Genomic DNA, 15,483 nt, shown 5'->3' on the forward strand with positions numbered 1-15,483 from the left:
GCACAATACAGGCCTTTTGGCCCACAAAGCTGTGCTGAACATGTCCTTACCTTAGAAATTACCTAGGGTTACCCATAGCCCTCTATTTTTCTGAGCTCCATGTCCAGTAGTCTCTTAAAAGAGTCTCCTATCGTTTCTGCCTCCACCGCTGCCGCTGGTGGCCCATCCCATGCACTCACCACTCTCTGCGTAAAAGAACGTAACCCCTGACATCTCCTCTCTAACTACTTCCAAGCACCTTAAAACTGTGCCCTCTTGTGCTGGCCATTTCAGCCCTGGGAAAAAGCCTCTGACTATCCACACGATCAATGCCTCTCATCATCTTATACACCTCTATCAGGTCACCTCTCATCCTCCGTCGCTCCAAGGAGAAAAGGCAGATCTGGAATAATCTCCATGTTCAGAAAGAACAGAAAGTAATTTTATATGACTAGTGTCATCACGTGTGGGCACATGGCCAAGTGGTTAAGGCATTGGACTAGCGACCTGAAGGTTGTGAGTTCGAGCCCCGGCCAAGGCAGCATGTCGTGTCCTTGAGAAAGGCACTTAATCACACAGTGCTCTGCGACTGGTGCCAAGCTGTATGGGTCCTAATGCCCTTCCCTTGGACAACATCGGTCTCGTGGAGAGGGGAGACTTGCAGCATACAACCTTGCCCAGGCCTGCGCCCTGGAGAGTGAAGACTTTCCAGGTGCAGATCCATGGTCTCGCAAGACTAACGGATGCCTTTACTTTAGTGTCATCAGAACATAGAAAACTTCCTTCAAACTAGTGACCCTCCAAGCCCCTTCAGATGACAACAATGGAGCCTCCATTTTTCTAATACTCTTTCTCTTTTCTTTGCAGAATGTTTTACAGTACCCTTCTTTTATTTATCATATCTGGACTCTTGTACGGTGAAGAGACAACTAGTCGTGGAGGAGCTCGTGGGGCAGTTCCCTCTCCTGGGAAGGGGTTGTCCGGGAGGAGAAAGGACAAGGAGGACGTCTTGGACTCCAGCCAGGCTGCTCTCATTGTAATGGATCGGCGTTATGTGCGCAGGGACTGGTGCAAATCCCACCCTCTCATCCAGACCCTGAAGGAGGAAGGGTGCGTCAGCCGCACCGTCATCAACCGCTTCTGCTACGGGCAGTGCAACTCGTTCTACATCCCGAGCTATGAGTACGGCGGAGATCCCTTCCGCTCCTGCTCCTTCTGCAAGCCAAGGAAGTTCAACACCGTCACCATCTCCTTCAACTGCCCCAGCCTTCGGCCTTCGTCCAGGCGGAGGCGGATCCAGCTGGTGAAGGAATGCCGCTGCATCTCCATAGACCTGGAGTAGGGCACGGCGGGGAAAAGCTGCTGTCTGTTTTCAGAGTGGCACTTTATAAACCTGGGAAATCAGCCCAATGAGCAGGAGGACTCCACGATGCGTATAAACGAAACCCATCCAGGTGAAATCGAGCATAAGCATGCAGTTGGCAACTGTTTCAATAAATCATTAAATTATGTAAACGGTAAATCAGTCACGGAATCTAAAAAGCCATTCTTTTTTAAACAAAGAAACATATGATAATCTACGGTGAAGAAAATGCTACCTGATGATTGGAAAGGAAATCAAGCAGGTGACTGCTAAAAAAAAATCAATCTTCCTTAAGAAGCAAGCTTGTTTCTGGGCATGCACTTCGTCTGCCTGTGAAGAACTGCAGGCCAGACCCCAATGTGGGTTCCAGCTCTGCTGAACGATAGCTTTCTTTCATGTTAGGCAGTGCTTTTGACCTTTGCAAATGTACCATTGTGTATTGTTCTTTGAGGGGAGGGGTGGTTACGCTGTCGTCTGAAACCACAATAACCAATAAATACAAATCTTAACATCATTGATGATGGTGCTTTCTCAATGAAGTCTTGTCATGAGGTGATCTGGGACTGATAGGTTTGATAAAACTAATATTGACGTGACTGGTTACTTTATGTACCGCCAGCCTGCAGGTCACCCTTGGACAAGGTGTAACACCCACTTAGCTCCTCGATTGGGGTCACGTGAAGCCGTGGGACCAGGTGGTGGTTGGTCGTACGAGCAGCCGGTGCAGATCACAAGTCCTGGTTATGCGACCACTGACGCCAGGCAGACAATCTCTGAAGAGCATTGATAATGGCTGGGTTCACCCATCTTGTGAAGACAACGGTAAAGCACTTCTGTAGAAAAATTTTCCAAGAGCAATCATGGTCACGAGACCATGATCGCCCACATCATACAAATTAGAATCAGGTTTACTATTACCGACATACGTCACGAAATTTGTTGTCACGGCACTTGATGATGGTGATGATGTGTACGAATTTAATATGGGCTAAGATCTGTGTTCAGAAAGAGCAGAAAGTAATTCCATGTGAACCAAAGTAATCAGAACATAGCAAACAACCCCCCCCCCCCACCCCACTTCACAGAGTGAATAACCACCCTTTGCCACACTTTTGGATTGTGGGATTTGAGGCTTTGCAACCGTGGTTCGTTACTTTGATTCAAAAAATGAAAATATGCTCAAGCAACCTCCAACCCAGTATCTTGAGATATCACCAGTCATTGGGCCAACCACCGAACCTAGCCAGGAATTGGTTACACAAGAAATGAGATGGATGTTTATCTCCCTGTGACCTCTTAAGTTTATGTTTCCCTGTTCAGAATGTGTAGCTTCCCAAGTGAATTTTCTTTAAATCATTTCAGAAAGGCTATTCTTGCTTCAGAGCATTATTTTTGTTTGTTATCGATTAAAGCTTAGAGTCATTGAACCCTCCAGCACAAATATAGGCTATTTGGCCCATCCAGTCCATGCCGAACTATGAATCTGCCTAGTCCCATTGACCATAGCCCTCCATCCCCCTTCCATCCATGTACCTATCCAAATTTCTCCTCAATGTTGAACTTGAACCCACCTCCACTGGCATCTCCTTCCACACTCTCACCACCCTCTGAGTGAAGAAGTTTCCTCTCAGGTTCCCCTTAAACTTTTCACCTTTCTCCCTTAACCCATGATCTCTGGTTGTAGTCTCACTCAAACTCAGTGGGAAAAAGCCTGTCTTCATTTACCCCTCATAATTTTGTATACTTCTATCAAATCTCCTCTCATTCTGCTACGCCCTGAAGAACAAAGTCCTAACCTATTCAACCTTTCTCTGTAATCCAGGTCCTCAAGTCCTGGCAACATCCTTGTGAAATTTTTCAGCACAGTTTCAATCTTACTTACATCTTTCCTGTAGGTAGGTGACCAAAACTGCACACAATAGTCCAAATTAAGCCTCATGAAAGCCTTGCACAACTTCAACACAACATCTCCTGTACTCAATACATTGATCCATGAAGACCTATGTGCCAAAAGCTTTCTTTATCTCCCTATCTACCTGTGATACCACTTTCAAAGAATGATGGATCTGTATTCCCAGATCTCTCTCTGTTCTACAGCACTCCTCTGTGCCCTAATGCTCGCTGTATAAGTCCTACCCTGGTTGGTCCTCTCAAAGTGCAACACCTCACACTTGCCTGCATTAAACTCCATCTGCCATTTTTCAGCCCATTCTTCCAGCTGGTCCGAACCCTGCTACAAGCTCTGATAATCTTCCTCATCGTCCACTACGCCGCAATCTTGATGTCATCCGTAAATCTGCTGATCCATTTGATATGGAAGACAAACAACAATGGGTCCATCACCGATCCCTGCGGCACTCCCCTCGTCACAGACCTCCAGTCAGAGAGGCAACCATCTCCTGCAAGGCCAACGTCTAATCCAATTTGCAACCTCGTCTTAAAAATCCTTAAAGATATTTTTATTCAGTTTATTAAGTAGGAGGATTGTGAGGAAGATGGTCAAAGAATCCAGCAGGATGTACAACTTCTGGAAATTTGGGCAGGGAAATGCACATCCGGATAAGTGTGAAGTGTCACACTTTAGAAGGTCAAATTCAAAGTTCAAAATAATTTTTATTATCGGAGCACAAATATGTCACCATATACAACCCTGAGATTCATTTTCTTATGGGCATACTCAACAATTCTATAAATATAAAGGCATCCATTAGTTTTGCGAGACCATGGATCTGTGCCCATGCTGCAAGTCTCCCCTCTCCACGACACTGATGTTGTTCAAGGGAAGGGCATTAGGACCCATACAGCTTGGCACCAGTGTCATCACAGAGCAATGTGTGATTATGTGCCTTGCTCAAGGACACAACATGTTGCCTTGGCTGGGGCTCGAACTTAGGTCGCTAGTCCAATGCCTCAACCACTTGGCCACATGCCCACACAACAACAACAATTCTATAGAAGAGTAACTATTACAAAATGAATGAACGACCGCCAAACCAGGGCTTTCGAACAGTGTAGAAGACAACAAACTGTGCAAATGCAAAAAGAAGGAACGATAATATAAATAAATAAGCAATAAATATTGAGAACACGGGATGAAGAGTCTTTGAAAGTGAGTCTACTGGTTGGGGGCAAACAACAGGAATTCTGCAGATGCTGGAAATTCAAGCAACACACATCAAAGTTGCTGGTGAACGCAGCAGGCCAGGCAGCATCTCTAGGAAGAGGTGCAGTCGACATTTCAGGCCGAGACCCTTTGTCAGGACTAACTGAAGGAAGAGTGAGTAAGGGATTTGAAAGTTGGAGGGGGAGGGGGAGATCCAAAATGATAGGAGAAGACAGGAGGGGGAGGGATGGAGCCAAGAGCTGGACAGGTGATTGGCAAAAGGGATATGAGAGGATCATGGGACAGGAGGTCCGGGAAGAAAGACAAGGAGGAAGGGGGGGGGGGGGACCCAGAGGATGGGCTTTTCCTTCGCTACATCGACGACTGCATTGGCGCTGCTTCCTGCACGCATGCAGAGCTTGTTGACTTTATTGACTTTGCCTCCAACTTTCACCCTGCCCTCAAGTTTACCTGGTCCATTTCCGACACCTCCCTCCCCTTTCTAGATCTTTCCGTCTCTGTCTCTGGAGACAGCGTATCCACTGATGTCTACTATAAGCCTACTGACTCTCACAGCTATCTGGACTATTCCTCTTCTCACCCTGTCTCTTGCAAAAACGCCATCCCCTTCTCGCAATTCCTCCATCTCCGCCGCATCTGCTCTCAGGATGAGGCTTTTCATTCAAGGATGAGGGAGATGTCTTCTTTTTTTAAAGAAAGGGGCTTCCCTTCCTCCACTATCAACTCTGCTCTTAAACGCATCTCCCCCATTTCACATACATCTGCTCTCACTCCATCCTCCCGCCACCCTACTAGGAATAGGGTTCCCCTGGTCCTCACCTACCACCCCACCAGCCTCCGGGTCCAACATATTATTCTCCGTAACTTCCGCCACCTCCAACGGGATCCCACCACTAAGCACATCTTTCCCTCCCCCCCTCTCTCTGCATTCCGCAGGGATCGCTCCCTACGCGACTCCCTTGTCCATTCGTCCCCCCCATCCCTCCCCACTGATCCCCCTCCTGGTACTTATCCGTGTAAGCAGAACAAGTGCTACACATGCCCTTACACTTCCTCCTCTACCACCATTCAGGGCCCCAAACAGTCCTTCCAGGTGAGGCGACACTTCACCTGTGAGTCGGCTGGGGTGATATACTGCGTCCGGTGCTCCCGATGTGACCTTTTATATATTGGCGAGACCCGACACAGACTGGGAGACCGCTTTGCTAAACACCTACGCTCTGTCCGCCAGAGAAAGCAGGATCTCCCAGTGGCCACACATTTTAATTCCACATCCCATTCCCATTCTGACATGTCTATCCACGGCCTCCTCTACTGTAAAGATGAAGCCACACTCAGGTTGGAGGAACAACACCTTATATTCCATCTGGGTAGCCTCCAACCTGATGGCATGAACATCGACTTCTCTAACTTCCGCTAATGCCCCACCGTCCCCTCGTACCCCATCCGTTATTTATTTTTATACACACATTCTTTCTCTCACTCTCCTTTTTCTTCCTCTGTCCCTCTGAATATACCCCTTGCCCATCCTCTGGGTCCCCCCCCCCCTTGTCTTTCTTCCCGGACCTCCTGTCTCATGATCCTCTCATATCCCCTTTGCCAATCACCTGTCCAGCTCTTGGCTCCATCCCTCCCCCTCCTGTCTTCTCCTATCATTTTGGATCTCCCTCTCCCCCTCCAACTTTCAAATCCCTTACTCACTCTTCCTTCAGTTAGTCCTGACGAAGGGTCTCGGCTTGAAATGTCGACTGCATCTCTTCCTAGAGATGCTGCCTGGCCTGCTGCGTTCACCAGCAACTTTGATGTGTGCTACTGGCTGGGGGAACAGTTCAATGTTGGGGCAAGTGGTTTGTTTAACGGCCTGATGGTTGAGGGGTAGTAATTGCTCCTGATCCTGGTGATGTGAGTTCTGAGGCTCCTGTGCCTTCTAACTGATGGCAGCAGTGAGAGGAGAGCATGTCCTGGGTGGTGGGGGTCCCTGATGATGGATGCTGCCTTCCTGTGACAGCGTTTCATGTCGATGTGATCAATGGTGGGGGGGGGGCTTTTCCCAGGATAGACTGGGCTGTATCTACTACTTTTTGTGGGATTTGCTGCTCAAGGACATTGGTGTTTCAGTTATACTCTCAGTCAGTCAATTATTCTCTCCACTACACATCTATAGAAGTTTGACAAAGTTTTAGATCTCATGCCGAATCTTCACAAACTCTGAAGGAAGTAAAGGAGCTGCCATGCTTTCTTCATAATTGCACCTGCATAATTCAGGAGGAAAGAAGACAGAAAATGCAGGACCCTTATGTTCACTGATAAGGGAACTTAAGTGGCCAAGTGGTTAAGGCGCCGGTCTAGTGATCTGAAGGTCGCTAGTTCGAGCCTCAGCTGAGGCAACGTGTTGTGTCCTTGAGCAAGGCACTTAATCACACATTGCTCTGCGACGACACTGGTGCCAAGCTGTATTGGCCTTAGAGGTGGACAACATCAGTGGCATGGAGAGGGGAGACTTGCAACATGGGCAACTGCCGGTCTTCCATACAGCCTTGCCTTGAAACCTTCCAAGGCACAAATCCATGGTCTAACGAGACTAACGGATGCCTATTATTAGATTATGTTCACTGATACGCAGGGGTATCTTGGGGGGCAGGTCCATAGCTCCCTGAAAATAGCAACATAGATAGATAGGCAGGTTTAAGAAGGTTTAGGTCATACTTGCCCTCATTGGTCAAGGTACAGAATATAAAAACCACAAATTCATGTGGCAGGTGTATAAAACTCTGGCTACATTCGGGGTACTGTTTTTGTGTTCAGTTCTGATCACTGTGCAGACAGGACATTACCTTTATTAGAGAGTATTAGCTCTAAGAAGAGATTAGATAAACTTGGATTGTGTTCTTTGGAGTGCTTATCAAACGAGAGGCATAAATGGGATAGACAGCCAGTTGTTTGCCAGACTAGAATTGTCAAATACTAGGGGGCACAGATTTAAAGTGAGAGGGGGCAAAAGTTTTAAAAAGATTTACAAAGTAAGTTTTTGTTTTACTCAGAGAGTAGTAGCAGCCAGGAGAAATGATGGAAGCAGCAACATTTCAGAGACATGCAGACAGAAATATGAACGGGCAGCGAAAGGAGGGACATAGACCCTACTCGGGCAGATGTGATTCAAATTCCTTCAGTCCCTGGTATGATACTGGAGCCAGCATGAAATATCATGACATAGGCAATGAAAGTTTTCTGTTTCAACACCACAGGAAGTTTCTGAGAAGACCCAAGCACTAAATTAGAAACCATTTGCTCCAGCAAGTCGTTTCTGCAAATTTTAATAGTGATGGTTTGTAACACCTTGTGTTAAATACACAACGTCACACGTTCTCAGGGCATGAGTGTTACTCGAGAAGGCCAGCTTTCCCTTGCCCATCCCATGAAAAGTCAGGCCACTCTGCTGCTTCAGGTTCCAGAAATCAAAGTACACTCAGTGACCACATTATTAAGTAGCTCCTGTGCCTAATGACCACTGAGAGTGTGTTCGTGGGCTTCTGTGTTGTCGTCCATTCGTCTCAAGGTTCGACATGTTGTGTCTTCAGAGATGCTCTTCTGCACACCACTGATGTAATGCGTGATTATCCGAGTTATTCTCGCCTTCCTGTCAGCATGAACCATTCTCCTCTGACCTCTCTCATTAACAAGACGTTTTTGCCCACAGAACTGTCTCTCACTGGTTGCTCTTTTGCTTTTCGCACCATTCTCTGTAAACTCTAGAGACTGCTGTGAGTGAAAATCCCAGAGGATCATCAGTTTCTGACATACTCAAACCACCCTGTCTGGCACCAGCCAACATTCCATGGTCAAAGTCACTTAGAGCACATTTCTTCCCCTTTCTGCCATTTGGTCTGAACAACGTAACCTCTTGACCATGTCCGCCTGCTTTTATGAATCGAGTTGCTGCCACGTGATTGGCTGATTAGATATTTGCATTAACCAGCACAGGTGTACAGGTGGACCTCATGACATGACCACTGAGTCCATGAAAAGTCTGAGAAGGGATGGCGTGTGAGCCTGGGGGAGTTTGATGATGATCCTACATACCTACAGGAAAGCAACAAGGTTTGAAACTTCGCAACGCCAGTCAGTTATTTCCCTTGTGTAGATCAGGACGTCGATAGGCATCAGTAAGGATGTATCAGAATGAAAAGGGAGAAGCCATGCACGTGGAGAATTGGGTTATTCAGATGACCTTTAATAAGTCCCATATGCAAAGACAAAGGCAAAGTACATTTATTATCAAAGTACGTATACTTTATGCAACTGCTGAACCGTGTCTACGCCCACCTTGTCAAGCCAGCGACTTCAGTGCATTCAACACCATCCGCCCTGCTCTGCTGGGGGAGAAGCTGACAGCGATGCAGGTGGATGCTTCCCTGGTGTCATGGATTCTTGATTACCTGACTGGCAGACGACAGTACGTGTGCTTGCAACACTGTGTGTCTGACAGAGTGATCAGCAGCACTGGGGCTCCACAGGGGACTGTCTTGTCTCCCTTTCTCTTCACCATTTACACCTTGGACTTCAACTACTGCACAGAGTCCTGTCATCTTCAGAAGTTTTCGGATGACTCTGCCATAGTTGGATGCATCAGCAACGGAGATGAGGCTGAGTACAGGGCTACGGTAGGAAATTTTGTCACATGGTGTGAGCAGAATTGCCTGCAGCTTAATGTGAAAAAGACTAAGGAGCTGGTGGTAGACCTGAGGAGAACTAAGGTACCGGTGACCCCTGTTTCCATCCAGGGGGTCAGTGTGGACATGGTGGAGGATTACAAATACCTGGGGATACGAATTGACAATAAACTGGACTGGTCAAAAAACACTGAGGCTGTCTACAAGAAGGGTCAGAGCCGTCTCTATTTCCTGAGGAGACTGAGGTCCTTTAACATCTGCCGGACGATGCTGAGGATGTTCTACGAGTCTGTGGTGGCCAGTGATATCATGTTTGCTGTTGTGTGCTGGGGCAGCAGGCTGAGGGTAGCAGACACCAACAGAATCAACAAACTTATTCGTAAAGCCAGTGATGTTGTGGGGATGGAACTGGACTCTCTCACGGTTGTGTCTGAAAAGAGGATGCTGTCCAAGTTGCATGCCATCTTGGTCAATGTCTCCCATCCACTACATAATGTACTGGGTGGGCACAGGAGTACATTCAGCCAGAGACTCATTCCACCGAGATGCAACACAGAGCGTCATAGGAAGTCATTCCTGCCTGTGGCCATCAAACTTTACAACTCCTCCCTTGGAGGGACAGACACTCTGAGCCAATAGGCTGGTCCTGGACTTATTTCCTGGCACAATTTACATATTACTAGTTAACTATTTATGGTTTTATTACAATTTATTATTTATGGTGCAACTGCAATGAAAATCAATTTCCCCCGGGATCAATAAAGTATGACTATGACTATGACTATGACTTGAGGTTTGTCTCCTTACAGGCAGTCACAGAACAAAGGAACCCAATAGAGCCCATTAAAACAAAAGACCATCATACTCCCAATGTCTGCATCTGTAGATGGAAACTTCCCACTACTCACAAGATTTACAAAGTCCAAAGTCTGGAGTGTTTTTGCGACATTGAGGAAACGGTTGTTTTCCTGACACTTAAGTAATGTGACTAGATTTTTGCGAAGGAACATCGAGCTGAGACACGTAATCAACCAAGATCAGAATGAATGGAAACAAAAACAGGTTTGAGGTACTGGATGGCTAATCACTCTTACAAATTATTTAAAGGTTCAGCGAAATATGAATGAATTAAATCAGATTCAGGAAAGGCTGTGACTTCAAATTCCACTTATTCCTGTAAAAAAAAACAATTTTGTGATAAAAATACCTAAACTTGTAAATGGCAACTTATTAAGAATTTCTAAACAATGCTCTGCATATGTAGTTAATTTGTGTGGCAACTTAAAGCAGTGTTTGGATTAAATGCAGCACAATGTTTTCTACTGCTCGTAATGAAATAAAGGCTTACAGTGACAGCACATTCCTCTCCAACGTTATATTCCGAATTTTGTATCCCCATCTCAATACCCTTGCAGATCGACATTGGGGGACTAACCTATCACAGAGTCACGGAGTCACATAGTGCAGAAACAGGCCCTTCAGCCCATATATCCATCCTGACCAGGATAGCCATCTGACCGATCTGTCTTTGGACTCTGGGAGGGAAAATGGAGCACCCGGAGGAAACCATCGTACTCACGATAAGGACATACAAACATCTTACAGAGGACGCCGGAATTGAACTCCAAACTCAGATGGCTTGAGCTGTTTCCTCTGGTGTGGGAGCTTAAGATCAGAGGGCACAGCCTCAGAATAGAGGGGTGTCCTTTTAAGAACATAAGAGCTTAAGAAATAGGAGCAGGAGTAGACCATCTGGCCCGTCGAGCCTGCTCTGGCATTCAATAAGACCATGGCTGATCTGGCTATGGACTCATCTCCACCTACCTGCCTTTTCCCCATAACTCTTAATTCCCCTACTATGCAAAAATCTATCCAAACTTGTCTTAAATATACTTACTGAGGTAGCCTCCACTGCTTCATTGGACAGAGAATTCCATAGGTTCACCACTCTCTGAGAAAAGCAGTTCCTCCTCATAACCGTCCTAAATCTACTCCCCCAAATCTTAAGGCTATGTCCCCTAGTTCTAGTCTCACCTACCAGTAGAAGCAACTTTCCTGCCTCTATCTTATCTATCCCTTTCATAATTTTTTGTTTCTGTAAGATCTCTCATTCTTCAGAATTTCAGCTCCTTTAACTTCTTTATCCAGGGAGCGGTGTATCTGTGGAATTCGTTGCCGCAGGTGGCTGTGGAGGCCAAGTCATTGGGTATTTTTAGGACAAAGGTTGATAGATTCTTGAGCAGTTAGGGCATGAAGGGATACAGAGAGAAGGCAGGAGATTGGGGCTGAGAGGAAAAGTAGATCAGCCATGATGAAATGGTGGAGCAGACTCAATGGGCCAAATAGTCAAATTCTGCTCCTATATCTTATGGTCTTATGGTAATAGGGTCACACTAATAGCTACACTACATGACACCCAATGGACCCATCCAGGAGTTTTTTAAGAGACCACAAACAAGAGAAAATCTGCAGATGCTGGAAATCCGTGCAACACGCACAAAATGCTGGAGGAACTCAGCAGGCCAGGCAGCATCTATGGGAAAAAATATAGTCGGCGTTCTGGGCAGAAACCCTTCGGCAGGACAGGAGAAGAAAAGCTGAGGAGTAGGTTTGAAAGGTCGGGGGGAGGGGAGAGAGAAATGCCAGGCGGTTAGTGAAACTTGGAGGGGGATGGATGAAGCAAAGAGCTAGGAAGTTGATTGGTGAAAGAGACAGAAGGCCATGGAAGAAAGAAAAAAGGTGGGGGAGGAGCACCAGAGGGAGGCGATGGCCAGGCAAGGAGATAACATGAGAGAGGGACAAGGGGATGAGAAATGGTGAAGGGGGGCGGGGAGAGGCATTACTGGAAGTTTGAGAAACCGATGTTCATGCCATCAGGTTGGAGGCAACCCAAGTGGAATATAAGGAGTCATTCCTCCAACTTAAGTGTGGCCTTATCCCGACAGTGGAGGAGGCCATGGATGGACCTACTGGAATGGGAAAGGGAAGTGGAATTAAAATGGGTGGCCACTGGGAGATCCTGCTTGTTCTGGCGGACGGAGTGTAGATGCCCGGTGAAGTGGTCTCCCAATCTACGTCGGGGTCTCACCGACATACAAGAGGCCACACCAGGAGCACCGAACACAGGATATGACCCCCACCTGGAAAGACTGTTTGGGGCCCTGAATGGTGGTGAGGGAGGAGGTGTAGAGGCCGCTGTGGCACTTGTTGCGCTTTTAAGTCTTTTAAGAGAGGTTGGCTTTATTTGTCAGGTGAGGTTGAAACCTACAGCGTAACGCGTCTGTTGTATTGTCAGTCAAGGCAGTCTATGTGGCCTTTACTAAATGAGCTGTGATAACTCCTGACAGTCTGAGGATGTGCTGGGGGCAGCTTGCAAGCATTGTCAGGCTTTTAGCGCCAACATAGCATGCCCACAACTTACTAATCCTAACCTTTGGAATATGATCTGGATGATAATGTGGTAAATTGGATCAGCAAGTTTGCTGATGATACAAAGATTGGAGGTGTAGTAGACAGTGAGGAAGGTTTTCAGAGCCTGCAGAGAGACTTGGACCAGCTGGAAAAATGGGCTGAAAAATGGCAGATGGAGTTTAATACTGACAAGTGTGAGGTATTGCATGTTGGAAGGACAAACCAACGTAGAACATACAGGGTTAATGGTAAGGCACTGAGGAGTGCAGTGGAACAGAGGGATCTGGGAATACAGATACAAAATTCCCTAAAAGTGTCGTCACAGGTAGATAGGGTCGTAAAGAAAGCTTTTGGTACATTGGCCTTTATTAATCGAAGTATTGAGTATAAGAGCTGGAATGTTATGATGAGGTTGTATGAGGCATTGGTGAGGCCGAATCTGGAGTATTGTGTTCAGTTTTGGTCACCAAATTACAGGAAGGATATAAATAAGGTTGAAAGAGTGCAGAGAAGGTTTACAAGGATGTTGCCGGGACTTGAGAAACTCAGTTACAGAGAAAGGTTGAATAGGTTAGGACTTTATTCCCTGGAGCGTAGAAGAATGAGGGGAGATTTGATAGAGGTATATAAAATTATGATGGGTATAGATAGAGTGAATGCAGGCAGGCTTTTTCCGCTGAGGCAAGGGGAGAAAAAAACCAGAGGACATGGGTTAAGGGTGAGGGGGGAAAAGTTTAAAGGGAACATTGGGGGGGGGGGCTTTTCTTCACACAGAGAGTGGTGGGAGTATGGAATGAACTGCCAGACGAGGTGGTAAATGTGGGTTCTTTTTTAACATTTAAGAATAAATTGGATGGGAGGTGTATGGAGGGATATGGTCTGTGTGCAGGTCAGTGGGACTAGACAGAAAATGGTTCGGCACAGCCAAGAAGGGCCAAAGGGCCTGTTTCTGTGCTGTAGTTTCTATGGTTCTATGGTTTCTATGTGAGGAAATGGGAGCACCCTGAGGAAACCCAGAGGCAATGAAAAGTAAGTGCTGCTAATCTACATGCCTCAACCACTTACTCGTTCCATATGCTGACCATGAAAGGTTTTCCCTTAAGTTTGTCACCCATCTCACCTGAAATCTTTTCCCTCTATATCTTGATTCTCCAACCACAGTGAAAACAAATGCCATGATCTGAAAATTAATCTTCAGGGATGTTACACCATTATGGTTTTCTAGACTCCTGTTGAGCTTCTGTTTGTTGACCTGGAGATGAACAAACTTTCAAGTGATTACCAGTAGACAGGCAGATCATGCAAACGTTGGGACGCGATTTGAGAAGGCAAAACTCTAGTAACAGGACAAAAGGCTTGGTCTTCTTATCTAAGTTGGATAAAATTGATTGAAGATTTAGAATTCTTCTGGATAGCTGAATTGGAGAAGTCCAGGCTGTGGTGACATGAGGTCAGACCTAAGGCACAGTGGGAGGAATTAGAAATTTAGAAAGTTTTTGACAAGAACAGGCTATTCGCCCAAACAAAGCTTGCCAAATTCTCATAGTGTGTTGCGCTGATTATCGAGTTTAGATTTGGAAGTCTCTAAGGCACTGCTTTCAACTACACAACTAGGTAGTCTGCTCCATGTGTCCACAACTTGCTGGGTAAAGAAATGCTTACTGATGTTAGTCTGATGCTTCCAGAATGACCTACCCCTGCACTGTACATCCTTACCCGAGGCTCAGCCAGGTCCAGGAGGAGGTGGGTGCTCTTTATCACAGCCTGGTTGGTAAAGGCCACACACTGAATCCTGGAAGTAGCAGTTGCCATGGAAACCAGGCCTGAGGCACTGGGTCCCACTTCCCGTGCGTGTATATTTTTGAACCCATGCAATGTTTTGATACATTTTTGAGGACAGCTGCAAGCTTCTTTTTATAAAATTTAATCCTGAATTCATCAATTAAACATGAAATTCCAATTGTTTCCCTGTTTTTTCTTAAACTTTGTTTTAATCCATTAAGCCACGCTTAACTCTTTCTTGGATTGACCTCCTAATTTCAGTGTTGAAATGATCTGCAGATACTATTTTTTCCCCAGTCCATTAGTTTATTCTTCAAATACACAGTGCCACTGTTGGAAAAGCTGTTGCCTCAGAGCCCCAGTGATCCCCGGTTCGATCCTGGTCTCGGGTACTATCTGTGTGGAGTTTGCATGGTCTCCCCAGGTGCTCGGGTTTCCTCCTACGTCACAAATGTGTGCAGGTTGTTAGATTAATTGACCGGTGTAAACCTAACTTGTGTGTCGTGAGGGGAAGAATCCAGCAGAGGTGATGGGAATGCTGGGAGAATAAATTGGGATGAGCGTAAAGAGTCAGTTCCTCCTTGATGGGCTGAAGGTCCTGTTTCTGCGCTGTATTACTCTATTGAAGTAGGGATGATTAGGTCAAGGTCCAATGGTCTTGCATAAGAAAGGTAAATGATAAAGTTCCTTCCCACACAATGTTTGGCACATCAGGCAGAAACCTTGCCATTTTTTTAGCATCTGTGTGTTTTACAAGGCTGAGTTGCTAGCTCGACCAAAGTTATCCCCTTTGGTTCAAGAGCCTGATGGCTGAGGGGTAGTAACTGTTCCTGAACCTGGCAGTGTGAGTCCTGAGGCTCCTGTACCTCCTTCCTGATGGCAGCAGTGAGAAGAGAGCATGTCCTGGGTGGTGGGGGTCCCTGATGCTGGATGCTGCTTTCCTGTGACAGTGCTCTGTCTAGATGTGCTCAATGGTGGGGAGGGCTTTACCCTTGATGGACTGAACCATATCCACTACTTTTTGTAAGATTTTTCATTCAAGGGATTGGTGTTTCCATACCAGACTGCGATACAGCCAGTCAATATACTCTCCACCACACATCTCTAGAAGTTTGCCAACATTTTAAATACCAGGCCAAATCTCCACAAACGCT

General features: G+C 46.3%; 1 protein-coding gene across 9 annotated transcripts in view; it reads left to right on the top strand.

The window, feature by feature from the left end:
* Positions 1–1,871, top strand: part of LOC140204446 (gremlin-1-like) — a 129,749-nt gene extending 127,878 nt beyond the window's left edge. For 4 of the 9 annotated variants that reach the window (XM_072271167.1, XM_072271168.1, XM_072271166.1 and 1 more), the window contains exon 3: positions 847–1,868. In XM_072271167.1, the coding sequence (XP_072127268.1) occupies positions 847–1,321 (475 nt within the window). In that variant the 3' untranslated portion in view covers positions 1,322–1,868. Of the gene's footprint in view, positions 1–846 lie in introns of all 9 variants that reach the window. The other 5 variants (XM_072271173.1, XM_072271169.1, XM_072271170.1 and 2 more) reach the window with 2 other exon arrangements.
* The last annotated feature ends 13,612 nt before the right edge of the window (positions 1,872–15,483 follow it).

Source organism: Mobula birostris, chromosome 10 (genome assembly GCF_030028105.1).
Source record: "Mobula birostris isolate sMobBir1 chromosome 10, sMobBir1.hap1, whole genome shotgun sequence".
NCBI classification, from domain to species: Eukaryota; Metazoa; Chordata; class Chondrichthyes; order Myliobatiformes; family Myliobatidae; genus Mobula; species Mobula birostris.